Raw genomic sequence first — 24,518 nt, forward strand, 5'->3', positions numbered from 1 at the left:
TGCAAAGAGTCGGACACGACTGAGCAACTGAACTGAACTGAAAGTCAAAACATTTTAAGCTGAACCGTCGTTAAGACCATTGAACCACTGTCTACAGATGTCTAGCATCCAGGGTGCACAGTAAATGGTTGCTAAAGACACTGGCTGAGCAATAGGCAAGCTCTCCATTGCTCCTATTATTTGCACATGAAAACTTGCAGTCTCATCCAGTATCCTTTCTCAGTGTCTTCTAAGTTAGTCTCTCCTGCACCAGGAAGGAAGATTATGGGCTGGGGCTTCTCTATCTACCCCACAGGGAGCTGGCCCTGAGGATGGACTACATGAGGCAGCCCCTCACCAGCTCTCCTCTTTCACTGTGGGCTGTGGATCACAGGCTCCCACACTTCCTCTCTGATCCCAGACCAGCTTTTGGAACCTCTGGAGTTTGGTTCCTTATCTGCCAGCAGGCATGCAGACTGATATGCCCTGCTCTGCAGGGCTGAACTGAGGAGCAAAAGAGAGTCTAAGCAAGATCCAAAGCCCTGTCCCGGGTGGGTAACAGGCGTCCAGAAAGAGCTGACCTCAGTAGCCATCCCCAGTCTAAAGCCTGGAGCTCCATGTCCTGCCCTCAGGGCCTTCTCCCTGGACTTTGCAAGCTGGACTCCCTCTCGCTGACTTTGGCTGGCTCCCTCCACCAGCCTGAGAAGCCCGGCTCCCTCTAAGGGTACAAACTCCCACTTGGGGAAGCCAGCCCTCTATCCCAACCACTCAGTCTCTGCCAGGTCCAGACGAGTCCCAACACCCGGAAAGAAGGCAGGGGATCTGGGCAGAGTGACCATTTTTGCTCCAGCTCAGCCTCTGCTGAGGCCCAGGAAGCTGGAATGCTTCTCCTGTGATGGGGACATCCCCCCTACACCTAGCGGATGGCGCATCCCAGGATTAGAACCCAGCCTCCATAAGTCACTTCCTCAGGAACTGAGCCTTCTTTTTTTCAGTCACTTTGGCCACAGAGATTAGATAACATCATTTAATTTTAAAAAGTAGGGTAAAGAGGAAAGTAGAACAAAAATATAGTGTTGCCATGGAAGGCTGGCACTGGCTGCCGAGATGCTGAAGCCAGAGGAGGTTGCGGATCTGGGGGAAATGAGTGTTCTTTAAAGGAGCGAGAGGATGGGCTGGAGGGAAGAGAACCAGGACAGCCTCTCATCTGAGACCCTCCTAACGAGAGGGCACCACACCTCAAACACCGACGTGAGGGGATAATGGGATGACCTCCATCCCAGGATGGTGAGCCTGGGCCATGGGCATCTGGGTGTTAAGTGACTGGAGAAAACCCAAAGGCTTCCGTCACCTCCAGGCCTCCCCGGGGAGGTCTCCCCTGCCGTGAAGCACAAGACTGGCCTGGAATCCACTGCGGTCACCTTCCTACCCCCAACCCAAGGGGGCTGGTGCCTTCTGACCCCATTATATGATGCGCTCTCTCGGGACTTGATCCCTCCGTTTGGCTAAAAATACCCTCAACCACATTCCCCTCTTCTGATGAATGGGTTTCCCCCTGTTCTCTGAACAGATGTCTTTGGGGGTCTTCATTTTCTCCGCCTGCTGACGCTCTTCAGTTCATCCAGCTCTTTCTCCATTAAGTGGGATTCAGCAGTGGTCTCTGAGAGCTGGAAGAAGAACAGCAAACCATTAAGCGACAGGGACGTTTCACGGCCATGACTCAGGTTGGCAAGGTCAGCCCTGTGCGCTGGTTAGAGGCCCCCTGGCATTTCTCTAACGTTGCCGGCGCCTCCATGATGGGAACCCCTTTGTAACTGGGCAGAGAGTAACCTCCTGATGACTCAGGTCCTCAAGTGCTTGCGGAACATTCACCATCCATTCTGTCATCACTTTTGATCACCTAGGATTGTGTGGCACTCACTGTGTTAAGGACACCAGGTTTCAGGGGATGAAAAGCGCAGATATTGGTGATTTCAAGGCTAAAGGACTAAGCTGCCTCTGAGTCATGGCTCACATAAAAATGGCTGATAAAGAATGCCACATCAGGATCCCTCAACTGTCTCTGGAGGAGAGGGTGGAAGATGCTGCAGACAGGGATGGAGAGACACAGACTCCAGAGGTCAGCTGACTGTGAAACAGAAGAGCGGTACTTCCCGAGCCAGATGCTGTTCCCAGAGCTTTACTTGTATTAACTCAGTAATGAGGTGGATCCTCTTTTCTGGCCCATTTTACTGCTGAAGACACTAAGCTTCTTCACACAGAGTAGTTAAGTAACTTGTCTGAAGTCACAGAGCCAGGGGCGAAGCTGGGTCAGGGACCCAGGCAGTTTAGCTACAGACACATGCTCTTAACCACTACAGGGTGCTCTCCTGCCTCTCGGCAAACCTTCACATACACCTCTATGTTCAACAGGCTATTTTTTTTTTTTAACAGAAATGGAGTTTTTTTAATGTTTTTAAGAAACTCACAGGGAGATAGGAAAAAGAACAGAAAAATAAAAACAGAATAACTAGAAAATTAAAAATTAATTGGCAGACTTAAGCCCTAACATATCATAATTACACTAAATTTAAATGGTCTAAAAAACATCAATTAAAAGACTGGAGGAGATTTTTTAAAATGAACCAACTACATAAGAAACCCACTTCAAATAACAATAATATAGGCAGGTTAACAAAAAAGGATAGAAAAAGATATATAATACAAACATTAATCAAAAGAAAACAGTGGCTATGTTGATATAAAGTAGACTTCAGACTGAAAGGGTAACGGGCAGGAAAGCTAGGGGTCTCTAAACTGAGGAAACAGGCTGCAAGTGTCAGATTCTCCTCTCCCTTCTCTATACAAAGTTAAAAGGAGGTTTCTCTTAAAATTTTGTGTTGCTATGACGACACCTGGTTCCACCTGAACTTGCTGCTGCTGCTGCTAAGTCGCTTCAGTCGTGTCTGACTCTGTGCGACCCCATAGACGGCAGCCCACCAGGCTCCCCTGTCCCTGGGATTCACCAGGCAAGAACACTGGAGGGGGTTGCCATTTCCTTCTCCAATGCATGAAAGTGAAAAGTGAAAGTGAAGTCGCTCAGTCGTGTCCGACTATTAGCGACCCCATGGGCTGCAGCCTACCAGGCTCCTCTGTCCATGGGATTTTCCAGGCAAGAGTACTGGAGTGGGGTGCCATTGCCTTCTCCCAACAGGCTGTTTTAAAAGCCACAAGAAATGCCAACAGGCAGCGTGGCTCTCTGCAGGTCTTCGCCAGGCTCTGGCTAATGGCTGCTTGGTGTGGGTCTCTGCCTAGCCAGGAGCAGACTGTCCTTCACTCCTGAATGCCTTCCGGCCACCATGCCTCCCTTTATCTTTCCTTACATATCCCTTCCCCTGATGGGCTCCTGACTGGACAGATGACGCTCTCTCTCCCCTTTGCGGATGCCAGGCCTGGACAAGACTCCAATCTCTGTCCTTACCCTGAGGACTGTCACCGTGTTTACTGTCCTTCTCTCAGTTAGACTGAGCCCTGGAGGGTGGGGACTGTGTCTGCCTTGGTCTCGTATCTTTGGATTCAGAGCACTGTGCCTGGGAAAGCTGGCACTCGAGAGTGTGGGCCGGCTGAAATGACTCGTGGTGAAGCTGCCCAGGGAAAGCCAAGGCATCGCCCCCGGCCGCCCTCCTCACCATGTCCAGCAGGATGTCCACCTTCAGCCGCAAGAGGTTGTTCTCTTCTTCCAGCTGCTGGTTCCGTCTCCGCAGGCGCTGAGCCTCCCTCCGGTCCACACCGCCACTAATCCCCGTCTCTGGCAGAAGGGGCACAACCAGCGGTCACCAAGTGGTGGTTGCTCCACCATCTTGCTGGGGCAAAACGGCAGGAAATGCAGCCCACCTGCTATCCACTGGCCATTTTCAAACTTCAGGCTCTGCCCGGCCAGGTTCATGGTGGGGGTTCCGTAGTCAAGGCCCAGTTCCACCTCCCGCGTTGACCGGTCCAACTGTGGGTGAGACATTCACGCTGGCATCAGGCAGCCAGAGTACACGGGCTTGTGGCCCAGCACCTCTTCTGCTAGCTGTGAGACCCCCTGCATGCACTCAGCTGCATCAGGCTCTTTGCGACCCCGCCAACTGTAGCTTGCCAGGCTCCTCTGTCCATGGATTTTTCTGGCAAATACTGGAGTGGGTTGCCATTTCCTCCTCCAGAGGATCTTCCTGACCCAGGGATAGAACCTGGGTCTCCTGAATTGGCAGGCAGCTTCTTTACCCTTGTGCCACATGGGAACCCCCGACTATGTGACCCCCAACAACTCATTTCTTTTTCTCTAATCATAACTCGGCACATTTAATAATATTTTTTTCAAATAAAGTCAGAAAATTAAATAAGGTACCAAAAAACTTTTAAACTATAAAAGAAAAGTACTGCTTTATATAACAAGTGTTTTCTAGAAAATCTATATATGATGAAATTTGCAAACTGAATTATTTCATATCTATAGAGCACTTGGCAGTTTAAGAAGTCTCACTGTAAATTTTTTGTCAAGTGAAAAGTCTTTTTAAATGTAAGCCTGAGCCATCACTTGCTTCCTATGGAGCTACATATGTCCTGGAAAAGGCATAAAATGCTAAGTCCCAATTAGTGGTAGCAGCTGTTCTTTAACGTGTTTTTCGATGTTTCTACAGCTCACTGAGCGCCCACCGTGGGCCAGGGCTGGTACTGGATATACAGAAATGAATGCAAACCCTCTATCCTGGAGGAGCTTGGAAACTGCCTTTGGAGCTGCAGCAAATCCTTTTGAACGTTTTTAATGTTGGCAAAACATCATCCTTTGAGAATGAATTTGTTCTCAGACATGACTAAAAAACTGATTCCTGGCCAAGTCTTGGGAATCAACTGAAGTCAAACTGGATAAGATTGTTTGGTCCCCAAAATCATAATGAGAACGACTGTCTTTTATGGTTCTTGAACAGCTCTGTTAAGAATTTCCAAATAGGAGTTAAAACATGTTTTCAGCAATAGCAATCATATGAATTAAAAGGATACCCTCCCACGAGGATGCCTCTGGAGGACCACACTTCCCAAAAGAGGCCAGGTTCAAGGCTCTGTTCACACTGCACACCACTGCTGATACTCACATTATGCAGGTTGGAGAGAGAGGCCGACTTCCGAGGGGGCGTCTTCTTCGGACTAAACGTACTTCCAAAGAGAGGCATCTTCAGCCTGATGAAGGAAAGGTCAATGCTCCCTTCTCCCAGGGTCAGAAAAAGTCAAGGGGTACAAAGAGTTGGATTGTGCCCTTGTGCCCCTGTCCTGCAATCACATAAAACACACATTCTGTTGTGACCATTAACTATCCTGGGGACAGCTCCCCTGTGCTGAGTGCTCATGATGTGCTAGGCAGCATGCCCAAGCCTTGGCGACATCTCAGTCCTCACAATCGCCCTGGTTCAGCTCCTCTGAGTATACACATCTGACAGATGAGCTTTAGAAAGACTAAGGGTCTAAGTGGGAGCTGATATTTGAACACAGGTCTGTGTGACTAGTCTATGTCAACCACAGGCAAGTGCCTAACTGGCTGGTCCTAAGTTTCATTAAAAACTGGCATCACTAGATTTATAGACTAGACCAAGGCACTAGAAGGACTCTCAAGAGAGTCCTTTGGACAGTAAGGATATCAACCCTAAATATTCATTGGGAGGACTGACGATGAAGCTCCAATACTTCAGCCACCTGATGCAAAGAGCTGACTCATTGGAAAAAGACCCTAATGCTGGGAAAGATTGAGGGCAGGAAGAGAAGGGGGTGTCAGAGGATGAGATGGTTGGATGGCATCATCAACTCAATGGACATGAGTTTGAGCAGACTCTGGGAGACAGTGAAGGACAGGGAAGCCTGGTATGCTATATAATTTGTGGGGCAGCAAAGAGTTTGACACGACTGAGTGATTGAACAACAAAAGGCATGAGATCCTTACTTCTGGACACTGCTAAGACTCATAACTGGGGCAACAGCTTTTACACATACTCTATTTTAAATAAATAAAAGCCTTTTTCTGGGAACTTATCTTTTTGCTTTCTTATTGGTTTCTTTTTGATTAAAGAAGTTCTCAATTTTAATGGGATCTGACATTAAATTTTTTTAAGGATTACTGGTTTTTATTTCAGAAATTTTTGCCTACCCTAAGGTCATGATATTTTCCCACACTAACTTTTGGAAGTTTTCTTCTTTCAGCTTTCACATTTAGGACAGCCACTCATCTGCGATTAACTTTTGTATGTGGTGAGACGCAGGGCCATGGTTCATTTCTTTCCCTGTATTGCGGGTGTGTGATTTGCTCAGTGGTGTCCGACTCTTTGCAGCCCCCTAGACTATAGCCCACCAGGCTCCTCTGTCCATGGAATTCTCCAGGCAAGAATACTGGAGTGGGTTGCCAGTCTCTTCTCCAGGGGATCTTCCCAACCCAGGGATCGAACCCTGGTCTCCTGCATTGCAGGCAGACTCTTTACCATACGGGCTACCAGAGAAGCCCAATTTTAATGTATAATACACAGATAGCTTAACAAGATTCCCTCTAAGAAACCGTAGAATGACGAGAACAACAATGAAGGCGCAAATGAGCAAAAAGAAAGCAGCAGAGCTCTCACCTTTCCTCCTCCCAGGGATAAACTCTTCCGTCACCACATTATGAGATAAAAACGGTAATGAGTTTATCATATCTAGCAAGAAATTGGCCAAAAAGAGAGGGTACTTCTCCAGACTACTTGAAACAAGGCTTTATGTCAGCTATTATTAAAAAATAACTCATAGTAGGTTTTCATCACAATTAGCAAGACATATATTCAATAAGAACATGAAGGAAAAATTTTGTACTGTTTTCAGTGATGTAGAAATTAATATCAGTAAAATTAATGACAAAAGTTTAGAAGCTTCTTTAGAAGCTTTACAATATAGATATACATATATGTATAGAAGTATATGTACATATGACTTACAAATAAAATACATAAGACATTTAGGGTGTGTGCTCATGAGTTTTACTGGTGTGTGTTTGTGGTTAAAAACACAGAGATAAAAAACAGAGTTGTGGACACAGTGGAGGAAGAGATGAGACAAATTGAGAGAGTGGCATGAAACACATGCATTACCATATATAAAAAAGATAACAAAGATAACTAGTGGGAAGCTGCTATATAACACAGCTCAACCCAGCGCTCTGTGACAACCTAGAGGGCTGAGATGGGGTGGGGGGTGGGAGGGAGGCTCCAGAGAGAGGGGAACACATGCATACTTATGGCTGATTCACAGTGTTGTGCAGAAACCAACACAACATTGTAAAGCAACAGTCCTCCAAAAAACGGTGGTGGACCCACAGCCTGAGAGATGGCATTTGGGCTGGGGCATCACACTTTAGGACTTGGACAAACCAGAATGCTTCCATCTTGATGGTGAGTGGGATAGCAGTGGGGACCGAGATGCTGAAGGTCTTTGAAGCTGTGCTACTATGTCATCCAAACACCGTGGAAGGCCCTGGCATTGTTTCTGCAGGAGAAAAGAAAAAGCATGGAAGAGGGAAGACAATCACTCTTATGTCCACAGAGGGCAGAACAGGAATGAAATAGGAATATCCAGGGAGGACAGTTTTAACCCAAAAAAGAAAAGGTCATAACAAAAACTAACTAACTAATATCACTTCTTGAGTATCCATGAGAGGTTGGAGCCAATGCTGGGGACAGTTCATACATTTCTTTTATTCCTTGCAGGAATCCCATAAGGTAATTTCCCTGTCCATATCAGAAATGAGAAAACTAGGGCTCAAAGAAGTTATCCAGTTTTCCCAAGGTTCATAGCCATGGTCAGTTGGCTAAACATGTATACCAAATTATCCTTGTATTAATAACTGGTGGGGTACATCATAAAAAGAAGCATTTTCATCCATCATGTTGGCAACATTTAAGAGATTAATAATACCATGTTGGTGAAGGTATGGAGACAAAGATACTCTTGGTGGAAACATAAGATGCTATCATTTTTCCCATTAGGCAAAACCTAGTAAAGTTTTTCAGGTGCATAGTTTTTGGCCAGCAAATCTACTTGTAAAAATTTATCCTCCAGAAAGAAATGGACATGTTCACACAAATATTCTCTGTTGTTGGTAGCAGTCAAAAATAAGAAATAATGCAAAAGGTCTACCAATGGTTGGTATAGCCAAATAATACTGGGGAAATCCATAAGGGAACACTAGATAGTAAAAACAAAGAGACAGTCATACGTGTACTTACTTGAAAAGACATCCAACACACTCTATCGTTAAGAAAGCAAGTGACAGGGACTTGCCTGGTGGGCTGGTGGTTAAGACTACACACTTCCAATTCAGAGGGCATGAGTTTGATCTCTGATCGGGGAACAAAGATTCCATATGCCAATGGCATGACCAAAAAAACCCAAGCAAGCAACACAACAATGTATATATTATAATCCCACATGAGAAGACAAAAAGAAAAAAAAAAGCAAAATATAGGTCTCTAAATAAAAAAGATTTGGAAGGATAAACACCAAACTGCACACAGCAGTTAAATCTGGGAAAGGAAGCAGGATGGCTGACTTAACTGAATTTACCATTTTTAAACAGATTTTTTTAATTTTAATTTTTTTAGCTGTGTTGGGATCTTACTTTCCCAACCAGGGATGGAACCTGGGCCCCTGGCAGTGAGAGCATGGAATCCTAATCCCTGTTCTGCCATCTTATCCCTGAATTTGCCATTCTAAAGGTTAAAAAAACACCCCAAATGGCCAAATAGTGGCAATTTCGTGTTACAATATAAAGTTACAGTAAAGAAATATGTTTGTGGATTTAATGAATTATTACAATGATAATATATTCACATGTAACTTATGAAAACAAACCAAACTAATGTACAAAAAAACAGATAAGAAGCAGTCCCTGCCCCTCCAAGCACCTGGAGACGTCTGAAGAAGGAAAAATAAGCCAAGTTGTTCGTGCAAAGCCCACGGTGGTGCTAAGAACACTAAGACTGAGCATAGTACCTGGACACAACAGGCTAAGTTCTAGGCCCAGTTCTACCTCTCAGTTGCCGGCTAAACCTTGGTCAAGCTACTTTAGTCTTCCAGGTTTTAATTTATTGCTGACGGGGTGGACTTTTGCAGAATCTAATGCCTATGGCCGGCGATTTGTTATGTAAGCGAATACATCTCTGGTCAATAACATTCAGGAAACAAAACCTCTCTGGTAAATAATGTGTTCACAAGGACACTTCACCCATGACCTCACTAATTCTCGTAAACCAATGCCCATCATCAATATATTACAGACAAGGAAAAGGAAGGGTCTGGACTAACTTTTAAGTCAGATCCACTCATCCACAAACAACTCCGGCTGAGACCCTGAGATTCTGGAACATGAGTGTGGACCAAGAGGTACCACCTCTACCCCTGGCCCCAGGCAGCCCTCTTTCCAGTGAAATTCCCTGGAGAGAGAGAGGGCTCAGCACAAAGGAAGCAAACGGAGAGCATCTGGGTTCCATCGGTTGGTCTGCTGTTCACCCCCACTGGGCTCCTGCACTTACTTCTCTGGGCCCCAGGCTTTTTTATTTACAATCAGGGCTTCCCTGCTAGCTCAGCTGGTAAAGAATCTGCCTGCAAAGCAGGAGACCCCGGTTGGATTCCTGGGTTGGTAAGATCCACTGGAGAAGGGCTAGGCTACCCACTCCAGTATTCTGGCCTGATGGAAAAAGATCAAGTAGTTTTTTCCCATCTACAGATCAGAAAACTGAGGCTTAGAGAAGTTAAGTAATGTGCCTCCAGTCATGCCGTGGGAAGGCGGTGGAACTGGGCTTCAAATAAGGTCTACGCCTTTGCGCTGATGATCGTAATCACTTCTTCACTATGCAATGCTTTACCGTTTGCAATGGGCCATAAAATACAGTATCTTCTTTTAATCTAACAAGAAAGTGAGAAAGAAGTCTCTAGCTTTCATCAGAATCTCAAAGACTTCAGAGCCAAGCAAGTACGTGCCACGCAGGTACATGGCCACTTCGCAGGGCTGTTAACCGCAGAGAGCGTTCATTCGCGCGCTCTCGTTAATTACCTTCATCGCTGACCTACGAGGGGAATTACCACCACAATTTACAAAGGAGGGAACACACTACGATAGATGCGGTGCACCGCCTGCGGAGAACCCGGCCCCCGCCCCCTGCTCCGCGTCCTCCGGTCGCTCCAGCTGCCGGGAGGCCCTAGGTCCCCCGGGGAACGCCGGTGTCCCACCCTTTCTCGGACCCTAGGGCGATGCCGGGCTCAGAAACGTACCTGAAGTGCCCTAAAGTCGGGGGTTCCAAACAAACCCCCGACCTCCCGCCTGGTACCCACCAGAGGCCCAGTCAACCGCGGCTAAAGCGAGCGCGGGTGTCGCCCGGCCGCTACGCGCATGCGCGGGCTCAGCCCCGCCGGATTCTACCACCGAGAGATTTGGGGGTACCCAGCGCCGTGCGGTCCCCATCGCGAGCCTACGCGAAGCGCAAAAAACTCATGAGGACGGTTCTTGACATACTTGATAGACTCCACAGAGGCAGTATCTTCTGGAGTCACTTGAGCTATAGGCAAGGTCGAGAAACCACACTCACTCTCCCCGAAAACCCCTTGGTCTGGTCTTTCCCCCGCCCTACGGGGACCGTCGCCATGGTAACGGCGTGTCACGGATGCCGGCAAAGTTCGCGATGCCACCCATTGTTGTGAGAAAAGGTGCAGGTGCCGGCTGTGGCCCGCGTTGCCGGGAGAACGTCAGGACTTATAGCAGCAAAATGGGCCTCTCCCAGACGTCCCTCCTCCTCTTCCTCTTCCCAGATCACAAAACAAAGGGTACCCCTCCCTGGTGGATGTGGGGGCCAACAGGTCTCGGGTGTCCCATCCAGAACTTCACAGGGTCCCCTGAGGGCCCCGTGGCGGAATCGGCACCGCCGAGTTCCGCGGATTCCGCCTGCAGTCTTCAGGTAAGATGAACAGACACAGAGCATGACCCTGCCTTCCCATGCTCGTCGGCTTTGACAGGTGGGGGAGACTGAGGCCAGGGGCCGCTTCAAGGTCGCACCGTGAGCGGGGTGCAGAGAACTACTCGAGAAAAGACTCCAGATCTCCTAAAATCCTAACAGCGTGTGTTTGATAAACATTCCATTTGATAAACGAAGAAACTCGGGCTCATTCAAGGGATATTTACTGGGTGCCTAGTGAATGCACCAGGTCATCCAACCAATGAGGGGCAGGACCCATGGGTCTCTGGCTCCAAGTACAATTTTCTTCCAAGACCTAGTTCAAATCCTTTATGATTATACAGTGGAAGTGAGAAATAGATTTAAGGGCCTAGATCTGATAGATAGAGTGCCTGATGAACTATGGAATGAGGTTCGTGTCATTGTACAGGAGACAGGGATCAAGACCATTCCCATAGAAAAGAAATGCAAAAAAGCAAAATGGCTGTCTGGGGAGGCCTTACAAATAGCTGTGAAAAGAAGAGAAGCGAAAAGCAAAGGAGAAAAGGAAAGATATAAATATCTGAATGCAGAGTTCTGAAGAATAGCAAGAAGAGATAAGAAAGCCTTCTTCAGCGATCAATGCAAAGAAATAGAGGAAAACAACAGAATGGGAAAGACTAGGGATCTCTTCAAGAAAATCAGAGATACCAAAGGAACATTTCATGCAAAGATGAGCTCGATAAAGGACAGAAATGGTATGGACCTAACAGAAGCAGAAGATATTAAGAAGAGATGGCAAGAATACACAGAAGAACTGTACAAAAAAGAGCTTCACGACCCAGATAATCACAATGGTGTGATCACTGACCTAGAGCCAGACATCCTGGAATGTGAAGTCAAGTGGACCTTAGAAAGCATCACTATGAACAAAGCTAGTGGAGGTGATGGAATTCCAGTTGAGCTATTCCAAATCCTGAAAGATGATGCTGTGAAAGTGCTGCACTCAATATGCCAGCAAATTTGGAAAACTCAGCAGTGGCCACAGGACTGGAAAAGGTCAGTTTTCATTCCAATCCCAAAGAAAGGCAATGCCAAAGAATGCTCAAACTACCGCACAATTGCACTCATCTCACATGCTAGTAAAGTAATGCTCAAAATTCTCCAAGCCAGGCTTCAGCAATACTTGAACGGTGAACTTCCTGATGTTCAAGCTGGTTTTAGAAAAGGCAGAGGAACCAGAGATCAAATTGCCAACATCCGCTGGATCATGGAAAAAGCAAGAGAGTTCCAGAAAAACATCTATTTCTGCTTTATTGACTATACCAAAGCCTTTGACTGTGTGGATTACAATAAACTGTGGAAAATTCTGAAAGAGATGGGAATACCAAACCACCTGATCTGCCTCTTGAGAAATTTGTATGCAGGTCAGGAAGCAACGGTTAGAACTGGACATGGAACAACAGACTGGTTCCAAATAGGAAAAGGAGTTCGTCAAGGCTGTATATTGTCACCCTGTTTATTTAACTTCTATGCAGAGTACATCATGAGAAATGCTGGACTGGAAGAAACACAAGCTGGAATCAAGATTGCCGGGAGAAATATCAATAACCTCAGATATGCAGATGACACCACCCTTATGGCAGAAAGTGAAGAGGAACTCAAAAGCCTCTTGATGAAAGTGAAAGTGAAGAGTGAAAAAGTTGGCTTAAAGCTCAACATTCAGAAAACGAAGGTCATGGCATCCGGTCCCACCACTTCATGGGAAATAGATGGGGAAACAGTGGAAACAGTGTCAGACTTTATTTTTCTGGGCTCCAAAATCACTGCAGATGGTGACTGCAGCCATGAAATTAAAAGATGCTTGCTTACTCCTTGGAAGGAAAGTTATGACCAATCTAGATGGCATATTCAAAAGCAGAGACATTACTTTGCCAACAAAGGTCCATCTAGTCAAGGCTATGGTTTTTCCTGTGGTCATGTATGGATGTGAGAGTTGGACTGTGAAGAAGGCTGAGCGCCGAAGAATTGATGCTTTTGAGCTGTGGTGTTGGAGAAGACTCTTGAGAGTCCCTTGGACTGCAAGGAGATCCAACCAGTCCATTCTAAAGGAGATCAGCCCTGGGATTTCTTTGGAAGGACTGATGCTAAAGCTGAAACTCCAGTATTTTGGCCACCTCATTTGAAGAGTTGACTAATTGGAAAAGACCCTGATGCTGGGAGGGATTGGGGGCAGGAGGAGAAAGGGACGACAGAGGATGAGTTGGCTGGATGGCATCACTGACTCGATGGATGTGAGTCTGAGTGAACTTCGGGAGTTGGTGATGGACAGGGAGGCCTGGTGTGCTGGGATTCATGGGGTCGCAAAGAGTCGGACACGACTGAGCGACTGATCTGATCTGATACCTTACTTCATTGAAAAGGGGAAAGTTCCATGTCCTGGAACCAAACTGCCTGGTCTAACCCAGCACCATCCAATGGAAACATAATGTGGGCCACATACATAATTTAGAATTTTCTCAGAGCCATATTTTTAAAAAATTCTTTTGAAAATCAGGTGCTATTACTATGAATAATGTTTATTTTCACTCATATGTCCCAAATACGATCATTTCAACGTACAATCAATATTTTTTACTTTTTCTGCTTTAGGTTTTAAATTTTAATTAGCTAAAATTAAGATGTTAGGACTTCCCTGGTGGTCTACTGGCTAAGACTCCACACTCCCAATCCAAGGGGCCCAGGTTTGATCCCTGTTCAGGGAACTAGATCCCATGTGCCGAAGCAAAGAGTTCTCATGGTGCAGCTAAAAGGTCTCACATGCCACAGGGAAGGTCAAAGGTCCCGTGGGCTGCAGCTAAAACCTGGCACAGCCAGATAAATAAAATATTTCTTTTAAAGATTTTAGTAGTTTGGTCACACTAATCAAATTCCAGGGACTCAGGTGTCACATGTGGCTCGTGGCTACTGTGATGCACAGGTCTAGACTTTTCCTGTCCTTCTACTCTGTGCCCCTCTGCTTGGATGGTGTTTCCCTTCCTCACTTATCTAAGTAACTCCTGCTCTTCCTTCAAGTTGTGACACCTTGACTAGGTCGATCTCCACTATTATGTCGTCTCTCACAGCACTGTGTCCTTCCCTTTGAAACAGCGCATGTGCTCAGTTGCTAAGTCATGCTGACTCCTTTGTGACCCCATGGGCTGTAGCCCACCAGGTTCCTGTGCCCATGGGATTTTCCAGGCAAGAATACTGGAGTGGGAGCAGTGGTCAGTTATAATTCATGCTTCCCAGGTGGCACTGGTGGTAAAGAACCCGCCTGCCAATGCAGGAGACCAAAGAGACGTGGGTTCAATCCTGGGTCGGGAAGATCCCCTGGAGAAGGAAATGGCAACCCACTCCAGTATTCTTGCCTGGAGAATCCCATGGACAGAGGAGCCTGGTGAGCTACAGTCCATGGGGTCACAAAGAGTCAGACACGACTGAAAGCAGCTTAGCGCTAGCACGTAATTAATTAGCACTTGTCACCTCTAGTTGACATAAGCTCCATTAGGGCAGGGATCAAGTCTGGTTTAGTTCACCATCCTGTCCCCCAGTAAGAATGAATTGTTGGTTCTGTTGGGAAGTCAACAGGTAGTCATTTAATGACTGGAGGTTAAACTGAAGAAAAGTCTTCCTGATTACAACCTCAGCATTGTTTTAACTTAACATGTTTAAGTTAAAACATTTAACTTTAAACAGAGGACTTTCAAATCTCATGTGCAAGAATATGCGCTCCATAAGGGCAGAATGTTTTTTTATTCTACTCATCTGCCCCTAATATACAGCACAGTCCTGGACACAGGGTAGATATTCAATGAAGTTAGTGTTCTCCCCATCCTCTTTTTCTCCCCAAGTAATGACAGTAAAAACTTATCATGCTTCAGAGAATACTTATCCTAAAATAGTACAATGAAAAATTCAGAAAGGAACAGAATTTTAAATGTTTATCTTAAGCATAATATTCAGTTCTCCCATTAGACATGAGTCAGTCAGTTCAGTCGCTCAGTCGTGTCTGACTCTTGGCGATCCCATGAACTGCAGCACACCAGGCCTCCCCGTCCATCACCAACTCCCAGAGACTACCCATACTCATGTGCATTGAGTCAGTGATGCCATGCAACTATCTCATCCTCTGTCGTTCCCTTCTCCTCTTGCCCTCAACCCTTCCCAGCATCAGAGTCTTTTCCAATGAGTCAGCTCTTCGCATGAGGTGGCCAAAGTATTGGAGTTTCAGCTTCAACATCAGTCCTTCCAATGTAATGTTAAACGAAAGCAAGAGGCTTCTTAACAGAGTCCCCCTAAGCCTGGCTTTTCAGAGAATGTGTTTAATTTTCCAGTTCATGTTGGGGCAGGGGCGTGCAAGAAAACTCAGAAGCGCTGTATGGCTAAAGGCTAGGAGCAGAGTATTGGCCTGGGCCAACCTTTCCTACAATCCAGCTGACTTGGGGCAACCCAAATAGATAACCTCTTTGGCCCAAAAAGAAATGTGATGAGTTAGAAAGGGACTCAGGGAACTTCCCTGGTGGTCCAGTGGCTGAAACTCTGATCTCCCAATGGAGGGAGCCTGGGTTCGATCTCTGGTTGGAGAACTAGATCCCACATGCTGCAGCTAGGAGTTTGCATGTCACGACCAAAACCTCCCGCATGCTCCAACTAAGACCCAGTGCACCTAAGTAAATAAAATGTAAAAAAAAAAGGAAGCAAATATCGACTGAACCTACTTCCTAGAGGGTAATTTGCCTAATGAAGAAAGATGTGGAAGCAAATTCTTCTAGTTCAGGATAGTAAGTGCTGTAATATTTGCAAGCAGAATCCTGGCCTTCACAGAGAAGGTGTGGTACTAATGGCCTGGAGTAATTCAAGAAGGTTTTCTAAAAGATATATCACCTGGGCTGATTGAATGGGGGCAGCAGCATGTACAAAGGCATAGAGCACACAGCATAGCAGGGACCAGGAAGAAGCTGAGTGCAGCAGGCGTATAGGATGGCTGTCTGGGGAGGGTGGGCAGAGAGCAGAGCAGAAGGCAGGAACCAAAGGAGAGGAAAGGAGACTGTGGTGAAAGGGCACCTGGTTAATTTTTTTTTCATCAAACTATACCTTTTCTCTCTCTTTCCATTATGTATGAGCTTCTTGAGGGCAGATCTGAATCTTTTACTTCATTATAACCAGGCCTATACCCCCAGGCTCTAGACAGGGAGGACCCACAGATGGTAGTGATAAATTCCTCCTGGCCAGTAAGCGAGGACCTCGGAGAGCAGTCTGGCCAGCACATTCCAAATCCAGGAGAAGTAGTGACGGGGCCACTGGAGAGGGAGCAGAAAGCCTCAGGTCCATCAGGAGCCTCATGCCGAGGGGATGGACCGCCCACCCCAGAGTCACAGAAACCCAGTATCTGAGAGCTGAAGAGGGTCCTAGCAACCTAATCCACATCTCCGACTATAGGTGAGGCTTAGAGAGGCGCAGTGGTAGAGAATCCAAAGGAAAGCTTTGACCAACCTAGATGGCATATTCAAAAGCAGAGACATTACTTTGCTAACAAAGGTCCATCTAGTCAAGGCTATGGTTTTTCCAGTGGTCATGTATGGATGTGAGAGTTGGACTGTGAAGAAGGCTGAGTGCCGAAGAATTGATGCTTTTGAACTGTGGTGCTGGAGAAGACTCTTGAGAGTCCCTTGGACTGCAAGGAGATCCAACCAATCCATTCTAAAGGAGATCAGTCCTGGGCTTTGGAAGGACTGATGCTAAAGCTGAAACGCCAGTACTTTGGCCACCTCATGTGAAGAGTTGACTCATTGGAAAAGACTCTGATGCTGGATTGGGGGCAGGAGGAGAAGGGGACGACAGAGGATGAGATGGCTGGATGGCATCACGGACTCGATGGACGTGAGTCTGAGTGAACTCCGGGAGTTGGTGATGGACAGGGAGGCCTGGCGTGCTGCGATTCATGGAGTTGCAAAGAGTCGGACACAACTGAGCAACTGAACTGAACTGAACTGAACTGAAGGCAGGAAATGCAGGAGACTCAGGATCGATCCCTGGGTCAGGAAGATCCCCTGGAGAAGGAAATGGTAACCCACTCCAGTATTCTTGCCTGGAGAATCCCATGGGCAGAGGAGCCTGGCAGGCCTTAGTCCATGCGGTCACAAAGAGTCAAACGTGACTGAAGCGACTTAACATGCACGCTCCAGGCATCTTGTGTTCAGCCTGAGGTTACAATGCTGCACCTGCATGGGGACCTCAGTTCCTGCACAACTCAAAGGTTACGTGTATCTCTTGAGAAGCATGCACACACGCGTCTGTAAAATAGAGAACTAATAGGGATCTACTGTGTAGCACAGGGAACTCTACTCAATACTCTGTAATGACCTATATGAGAAAAGAATCTAAAAAAGAACAGATATAAAACTGATTCTCTTTGCTGTATGGCAGAAACTAACACAACATTGTAAATCAAAAGAAGCAATGAAAAAAAAAAAAAAGAATGGGTTTCTCTAACAAGTCTTTATTCCGCATGTTGTATGCGGCGTGTGCCTCGCCATCAGCCCTGCTTGCGAGATGAACATGGTTGAGCTTTCTAAGTTGGTTCTGTGCTTATTTCTGATTTCCAGGAGGCTGGTTGAACAGAGAACAAGACCGTAGTGGGGGAATGAGAGGCTCTTAAAAGTGGAAACTTAACTGTTGGTCAGTGTACAAGGAAGTGGACAATGGCTCGCTTCAGGAGGTTGGAAGTCGTCAACCTCACTGCTTTGCCCATGGTGCCGCTGGATGAGCCTCTGGGTGTCTCCCTGATTGCGCAGAACGCGCTAAAGGATGCCATGAGGAAGAACCTGAAGGACAATGTGCCCTGTATCCTTGTCTGCAACGGAGACAACACACCTGCACAGAGGCGTGACAGGGGCTCTATCATTCACCACTTACTAACTTGTTTCTTATGTGTGTGTTGATTTTCTTCAGTTATTTAAGCCCCACCTATCCTCTAAAAGAATTTGAGGCTGCGAAGGAGTGTTTGACTTGAGTTGGTTTTACTAAGATAGAGCAGAAATAGCACCAAAGGAAGACATACTGGAAATACTTGTTGAAAAGGTGGGGAAAAAGAGGAAAAAAAATGCTCTTTTTTCCCCATTGTCTCCTTTCCCTTCTACCTTCCAAAGAACTAAACTTAGAAACTAAGTTACAGTCCAAGCCTCTGCCCTCAGACCAGTTAGCTGAGTACTCAACTTTTTTTTTTCTTTTTAAAAAAATTGTATTTGTTTTTGGCTGTGCACAGCATGTGACTTGCAGGATCTTAGTTCCCTGACTAGGGATTGAAACCAGGCACACACGGCAGTGAGAGTGTGCCAAGTCCTAACCGCTGGGCTGCTAGGGAATTCCCTTTCTTTCTTTCTCTCCTTTTCTTTCTTTCTTTTTAAAACTCCATCTGGGGGACTTCCCTGGTGGTCTAGTGGTTGGGACTTCACCTTTCAGTGCAGCGGGTGTGGTTCGATCCCTGGTCGAAGAGCTAAAATCCCACGTGCCTCACTGCCAAAAACCAAAACAGAACACAGAAGCAATATTGCAGCATATTCAATAAAGAATTTAAAAAAATAACTCCATTTGACCTTTCTAACCTGCCAGCACCTCTACCTGGGCCAGACTTTGCCCTTCTGGCATCATCCAGGCACTACCAGAATCTTCCTTCTCTGACTCTGGCCTCATTGATCCAGATCTCACTTCTGACCCTGAACCTTGTGTCTCAGGGACCCACAGAATCCCGTCTCTGGGGGACCATAAAACTCATGCAGCAAATAGAGACCATCTTGGGTTATAAATAAGTCTGTCTTTCCATTTTCTATATAGCTCACTTACCTTCGAGTCATGCTCCTGCCAGCCAAGCTGCGTGTATCTCTCTGCATCACCTCACTTTCCGGGCCTCTCCGAAACCCTTCTCAAGATGAGCACAAATGATCCCATGAGGATCTGCTTCAAGGTCTCACTTTCCTGGGCCTTTTTCTAATGTGCCCTCTCTCTTCTTAATCCCACACTCATCACAACCCAAGCAATCCATTTCACTCCCTATGATTTGTCATGTCTCTCCTTGGCATCTTCATTTGTCAAGTGTCCTCCAATTTGTAAGAACACTTGAGGGTAATGGAAGTAACAGTGAGTCTGGCTTTACGTGAAGGCTGTGAGGAGTGATGGATTATGGGGCTTTTACAAAGGATGTATCCTAGACCACTTGAGGCCACGACAGAAAGAAATGCAAACGTAGAGAGGGTAATAAGAGGGGCCATCAAACTGAGCAGAGATTTCAACAGTGATAAACAAGATCGAGATGCCCTTGGACCCAGGCATCCTTCACCTGAAAATCTCTCTTAAAGGAATAATCCCAAATAAGGAAACAGCTCTCCGTGTGACTGTGTGCATCACAGCGTGATTTATAGTTGCAAAAAATATAAACAGCTTAAATATTCAATAGCCAAGGGACAGTTAAGTCTATTAGGATGCATTCTCTAAATGAATTTGTATACTGCCATTTAAAATATTACAAAGATTATGGAAAGTGATCGTAATAATGAGTGGGAGAGAATTCAGAGTAGTAACTAACCTAGGTATACACTGATATTATAATTATGTGAAAAGGTATGTATGTAATACTGCTAGAAGGAAGTCTCCCCAGAGCCTAGTAAGTTGTCAGGGTGGTAGCATAATGGGTGATTCTTTTTCAAGGTGTCCAGAATATGGTTAATTTTTGTTTACAATTTTTAAAGCAGCTCATTTAAGGCAAGATAAAAGAAGTGTGAATGTTTGCAGAGAAAATAATGGAGTGGGGAAAAAGCACAGGAAAGGAAGTGAGCTGCTGTCCTGGCCGGGCTCCCCCAGCCTATTCTGTTTGTGTGTAATCATCACCCAGAAAGTTTCCTTAACAGGCCCACCTCCCAGCGTGCCTGGTTGGCTCCATTCAGCAGGTGAACCAGGTGATTGCTGACGCGGATCTGAGTCCCAGCCCGCTGGTGCACAGCCTGGTGAGTTTTGAGTGCTAAGGTAAGGCTTCCAGGAAGAAAGGACTCTAGGGACCCCTTTATTAATTTGAAAGCACGTTTGCACAATAGAAGTCTTAAAGACATGTTTCTTTAAATTCATAAACTTTCATTTTTATCTATATAAAAGTCCTATTTTTTTATATAGGATTTGGCTGTGGCAAAATCAATTTGACTCTTCCCTATTCCTTATTTCAGTGGCATTTTCATCATAGTAAACGTGAATATTTTTGTACATGTATCTTGGGACTCATTTGCACGTATTTCTGCCAGATAGAGCCCTGGAAGTAAAATTTAAAATGTTGATGGATACAGTCAAGTTGCCTTTCACAGAGGTTAAGCCACTCTTTACCAAAGCTGGAAGGAGACCACGAGCTTTAGTTCCCTTACCCCGCTGTCGAGCAGAGCCTAGAATTGAATTGTGAATAAAAGCAAAATACACACACACACTATTTGGAAAAATTTTGTTTAAGTTCGAAAGCACTCTGTCTCTGTACGTGTGCTCTGTAGATGTACATGAGGGTGTATGTAGCTGCAGAGGCTTAGAATAAGACTGTCAGAGTTTGAATTCCTGCTGCTGTACTGTTCTGTCACATTCTGACATTAGGTAAACTATTGAGCCTCTATGAGTCTCAGTGTCTTGTAAAATGATGATAACATTGATGCTATATCTACTTCATAGGTGTATTATTATATATGCAAGAATTAGATGAGTTAAGTAAGTTCAGTTGCTCAGTCGTGTCTGGCTCTTTGCGACCCCATGGACTGCAGCACGCCAGGCTTCCCTGTCCATCACCAACTCCCAGAGTTCACTCAAACTCATGTCCATTGAGTCGGTGATGCCATCCAACCATCTCATCCTCTGTCATCCCCTTCTCCAGCCTTCAATCTTCCCCAGCATCAGAGTCTTTTCCAATGTATCAGGTGGCCAAAGTATTGGGGTTTCAGCTTCAATATCAGTCCTTCCAGTGAATATTCAGGACTGATCTCCTTTAGGATGGTCTGGCTGGATCTTGCAGTCCAAGGGACTCTCAAGAGTCAGTCTTCTTCAACACCACAGTTCAAAAGCATCAATTCTTGGGCACTCAACTTTCTCTATGGTCTGACTCATCTTAATAGATGAGTTAAGACTCTCAAAAACCCTTAGATGGCTCTCAGGAAGGACATTATATGTGTGAATGTGTAGGGAAAGAGTCTGGAAGGATACATGCCAAATGGAGTCAGTTCTGGAAAGGGAATGGGATGGAAGATGAGTAAAGTTATTACTCCAAGTATGTCTGTAAATGTTTGGGTATTTTACAACAAGACTATATTTATATGTCAGTTCTGTGGGGTTGTTTTGATAATTTTAGAGCCAGGAACATGAATATTATCCTTCCAGTAGCAGGATCTGGTGACTTTTCAAGCTGCCCAGCATTGGCACAGCTTCTCGGCGTTCTTCATTGCCAGTCAGAGCCAGGACGGGGCTGGCAGGAGCAACTGTGGGTCCTCACGTGACCTGGAAGGGGGGCTTTGTCCTTTCTGCTCCTCTGTCCAGGCAGCCTATCAGACCTGGAAGGTGCTGACTGCCTGCTGCCACCAGAGCCCTCCCCTGGTGACCCTGCCCAACCTCTGTTGACCGCGGTGTGCCCTGACCTTTATACATCAGCCTTGACCATGGGACTGCTCCTCCCACGTCAGCATCTGAGCCAGACTAGTGTCTCCAGGCTCCACGCTGCCCAACCAGAGGGCATCTGGCACAGTACCAGATGCATAAAAAGTGTTCAGTAGATGTGTAGTAAGTGAGCCATCTCCTTCTGAGATCCAGACCCCCCTGCCTGCTTTAACCCTAGCCATGTCCTGTTTCTATTCCTTCTCCCACACCCTGAGTGTGGGTTTCTCCTCCAGTCTCTGGCCATGAACTTGCCTAGCTCTTCTTTCCAGTCTCCTTCCCTCAGGAGCTTGTACACTCACCATTGCAGCTTCACCATTCACTCTTGCAGTAGGGAGTACGGCGTACCTTCCTCTGCCTATAGGCCACAGCCTCTGAAAAGGCCTTCCTTGCACCCTCCACCCCGAGACCAGTGTAGGTGCCCCTTCAGGGTGCACTCCTGACACCGTCCCCCACCCTCAATAGCACTGATTACCTTGGTCACCTTGCAGTCACTGGCTTCTCCCCGATAGTCTCTGAGCCCTCGGAGGACAGAGACGGGCTTTGATGCTCATGGCTGCATCTTCAACACTGGCCCAGTGTCTGACTTTTAGTAGATGCTCAGGAAATATTTGTGGAATGAAGGATATATTTGCAAATTTGAGCTTTTCACCTGTATTTCAGTCTCAGATTCCTAGTTATCTAGAGCAGTGATACCTAAAGCTAACTGATCATCAGACTCCCCTGGGAGCTTTTTGAAAAACTAAAAGTGAAAAGGGCCAGGTGCAGACCTGTGTGCCGTGTATGCTCTCATCTGAATCAGTACAGAATACCTCTAGAAAACCTCTAGAAAGCTATGCAAGAAACTAAGAATCTTGAGTGAGCAGTAGGAAGGAGACTTCTTACTGTGTTTGATTTTGTACCATGTAAAATATTTATGGTTTAAAAAATTTAAATAGAGACCAATTCAGAGCCACAATAAATAAACAGTTCAAAACCCAATAAGGAATGATATTTATTCCAATAAGGAATCAGTTCAGTTCGGTCGCTCAGTTGTGTCCAACTCTTTTCGACCCCATGGACTGCAGCATGCCAGGCTTCCCTGTCCATCACCAACTCCTAGAGCCTGCTCAAACTCATGTCCATCAAGTCAGTGATGCCATACAACCATCTCATCTTCTGTCATCCCCTTCTCCTGCCTTCAATCTTTCCCAGCACCAGGGTCTTTCCTTATGAGTCAGTTCTCATCAGGTGGCCAAAGTATTGGAGCTTCATCTTCAGCATCAGTCTTTCCTCTGAATTTTCAGGACTGAATAAACATCTCTAATAAATCCGTACATCTGAATAATTCCCTAGCGAGGCTGGTTGCCAGCCAGGTTTGGGAGTTGCTTCCTACGAAACAGCCCTACCTGTAGGTCCTTCTGTCATCTCAAATGCAAACTCAGGTCTCATTATTTTTTGCCCTAAAACTTACTTTTCCTCCAGGATTCAAAGTTCCTTTCTGTTCTTACGCTGTGGAAATCTTGTGCATCCTTCTGGGCCCTGCCAGTGTCAGCTACAGTAACATCCTGGTGGGTGGCAGCGGCATGGCTGTATTGCCACGTCGACACTCACCCATCCGATTCATTCATCCATCGTGCCTTCTCTGATGCACGTGATTGGGGCAACAGTGTTGGTGCAAAGACTTATCAGTGTGACTCCTTCCCCGACAGGCCCACACACCTGCACACATTCTAGTACCTTTAGCTCATCTCGCAGGCCAGGGCTGCCAGTTCAGGAGGAAGGTGGCGGGAGGCTGGAGAAGCATCTCACGGTTTATCAAGCTAAGGAGAGCTGCCTCCTCCCTTATCCCCAACACTCGTACCCGACCTTTTCTGGCCAGTCCTCTCTGCTCCAGCCCATACCGATCCCACTCATTTGAATCCTAAACATTTAAGACTTAATTGTCCCATGTATGTTAATTTGGTTCTCTGAATAGACTGGAAATTCCTTGAGGGCAAAGACACAGAATCATACTTGGTTAATTAACTTCATTATCCCAGCTTAGCGCTGGGCTGGTTGACAGTCAATGCAGCTTGTTGGGTCACTGACATTTGTTTTTCTTTCCTCCCTTTTATCAGGGCTGGGGGAGTGGGGAGGAGGAATCAGAGATCAAGAGAAATCTCTTGAGAGGTTGGGGTATGGTGATGATTAATAATAATCATAATAATAGTTACTCTTTATTAAGCAGCTCCTATCTGAAAGCCTACGGAGTGCTAGTGTTTTAAAACACATCAGATTCTTTATAGTAGTATCTCAGCCTTATAAGAGCACTGGGAGGTAGATGTTATTATCCCTCTGTACAGAGGTTAAACAGCAGCTTGTCACCCGTGGAGCCATGATGGGAAGCCTGCTCCAGGCTTCCTTCCTGTGTTCCTCGGGAGTGTGGCCAGGAGGAGGGGCAGCGTGGGAGAAGGTGGGGGTGGGGGACATAGTGGGGGTGGGAGACATAGTGGTGGTGACCCTCAGGGGGATGAGGTCAGTGACACACATGGCCACCAAGGCCCTACCACCTAGCGGGGAGACAGCAAGGCCCTGCCACAAACTTTGCTCCAGGCCTTTTGCGCACCAGCGGGAGAAATGGCCTAGTTCCTGACCCCTGCCCTCCCCTCAGATTTGCACTAAAACCCTAAAACCCCTTTTCTTTTTTGGTTTTTGAAGGCAATTGAGAAATATGAGATGGAGAAGAAGGCTTTAAAAAGAGAGCGAAGTCGTGGCGGCTTGGCAGACAGAGGCAAAACTCCTTTCCTGTAGACTTGATGGTGTTTTTGTGGGGTTTGGATTTTTTTTAGTGTCTAAAATGTAATTGAGTAGGAGTCCGGAGTTTCAGGTGAGAGTATCTCTGGCCTCTTCTGA

General features: G+C 46.2%; 2 protein-coding genes across 12 annotated transcripts in view; one reads left to right on the forward strand and one right to left on the reverse strand.

Moving 5' to 3' along the window:
* Window positions 1-992: 992 nt before the first annotated feature.
* Window positions 993-10,409, reverse strand: CBY1 (chibby 1, beta catenin antagonist). Of its 11 annotated transcripts, none has more exons than XM_014479340.2 (6): window positions 10,282-10,409; window positions 7,383-7,497; window positions 5,094-5,178; window positions 3,853-3,958; window positions 3,648-3,766; window positions 993-1,646 (listed from the first exon to the last, which is right to left on the reverse strand). In XM_014479340.2, exons 2-6 carry the CDS (start codon window positions 7,394-7,396, stop codon window positions 1,566-1,568), a joined length of 405 nt encoding a protein of 134 aa, XP_014334826.2. In that variant the 5' UTR covers window positions 7,397-7,497; window positions 10,282-10,409; the 3' UTR covers window positions 993-1,565. The 11 variants fall into 11 exon arrangements, with proteins under 11 accessions (XP_014334826.2, XP_070227671.1, XP_014334828.2 ...); XM_070371570.1 differs by having other exon boundaries at window positions 7,329-7,497; XM_014479342.2 differs by lacking the exon at window positions 7,383-7,497 and having other exon boundaries at window positions 5,094-5,268; window positions 10,342-10,409.
* Window positions 10,410-10,713: 304 nt separating this feature from the next.
* FAM227A (family with sequence similarity 227 member A) overlaps window positions 10,714-24,518 on the forward strand; it is a 52,267-nt gene continuing 38,462 nt past the window's right edge. Inside the window, exons 1-4 of the mRNA XM_070371576.1 lie at window positions 10,714-10,961; window positions 17,585-17,822; window positions 19,896-19,978; window positions 24,324-24,396. Of these exons, the coding sequence (XP_070227677.1) occupies window positions 17,681-17,822; window positions 19,896-19,978; window positions 24,324-24,396 (298 nt within the window). The 5' untranslated portion in view covers window positions 10,714-10,961; window positions 17,585-17,680. The remainder of the gene's footprint in view (window positions 10,962-17,584; window positions 17,823-19,895; window positions 19,979-24,323; window positions 24,397-24,518) is intronic.

This window comes from Bos mutus, chromosome 5 (assembly GCF_027580195.1).
Source record: "Bos mutus isolate GX-2022 chromosome 5, NWIPB_WYAK_1.1, whole genome shotgun sequence".
Classification (NCBI taxonomy): Eukaryota; Metazoa; Chordata; class Mammalia; order Artiodactyla; family Bovidae; genus Bos; species Bos mutus.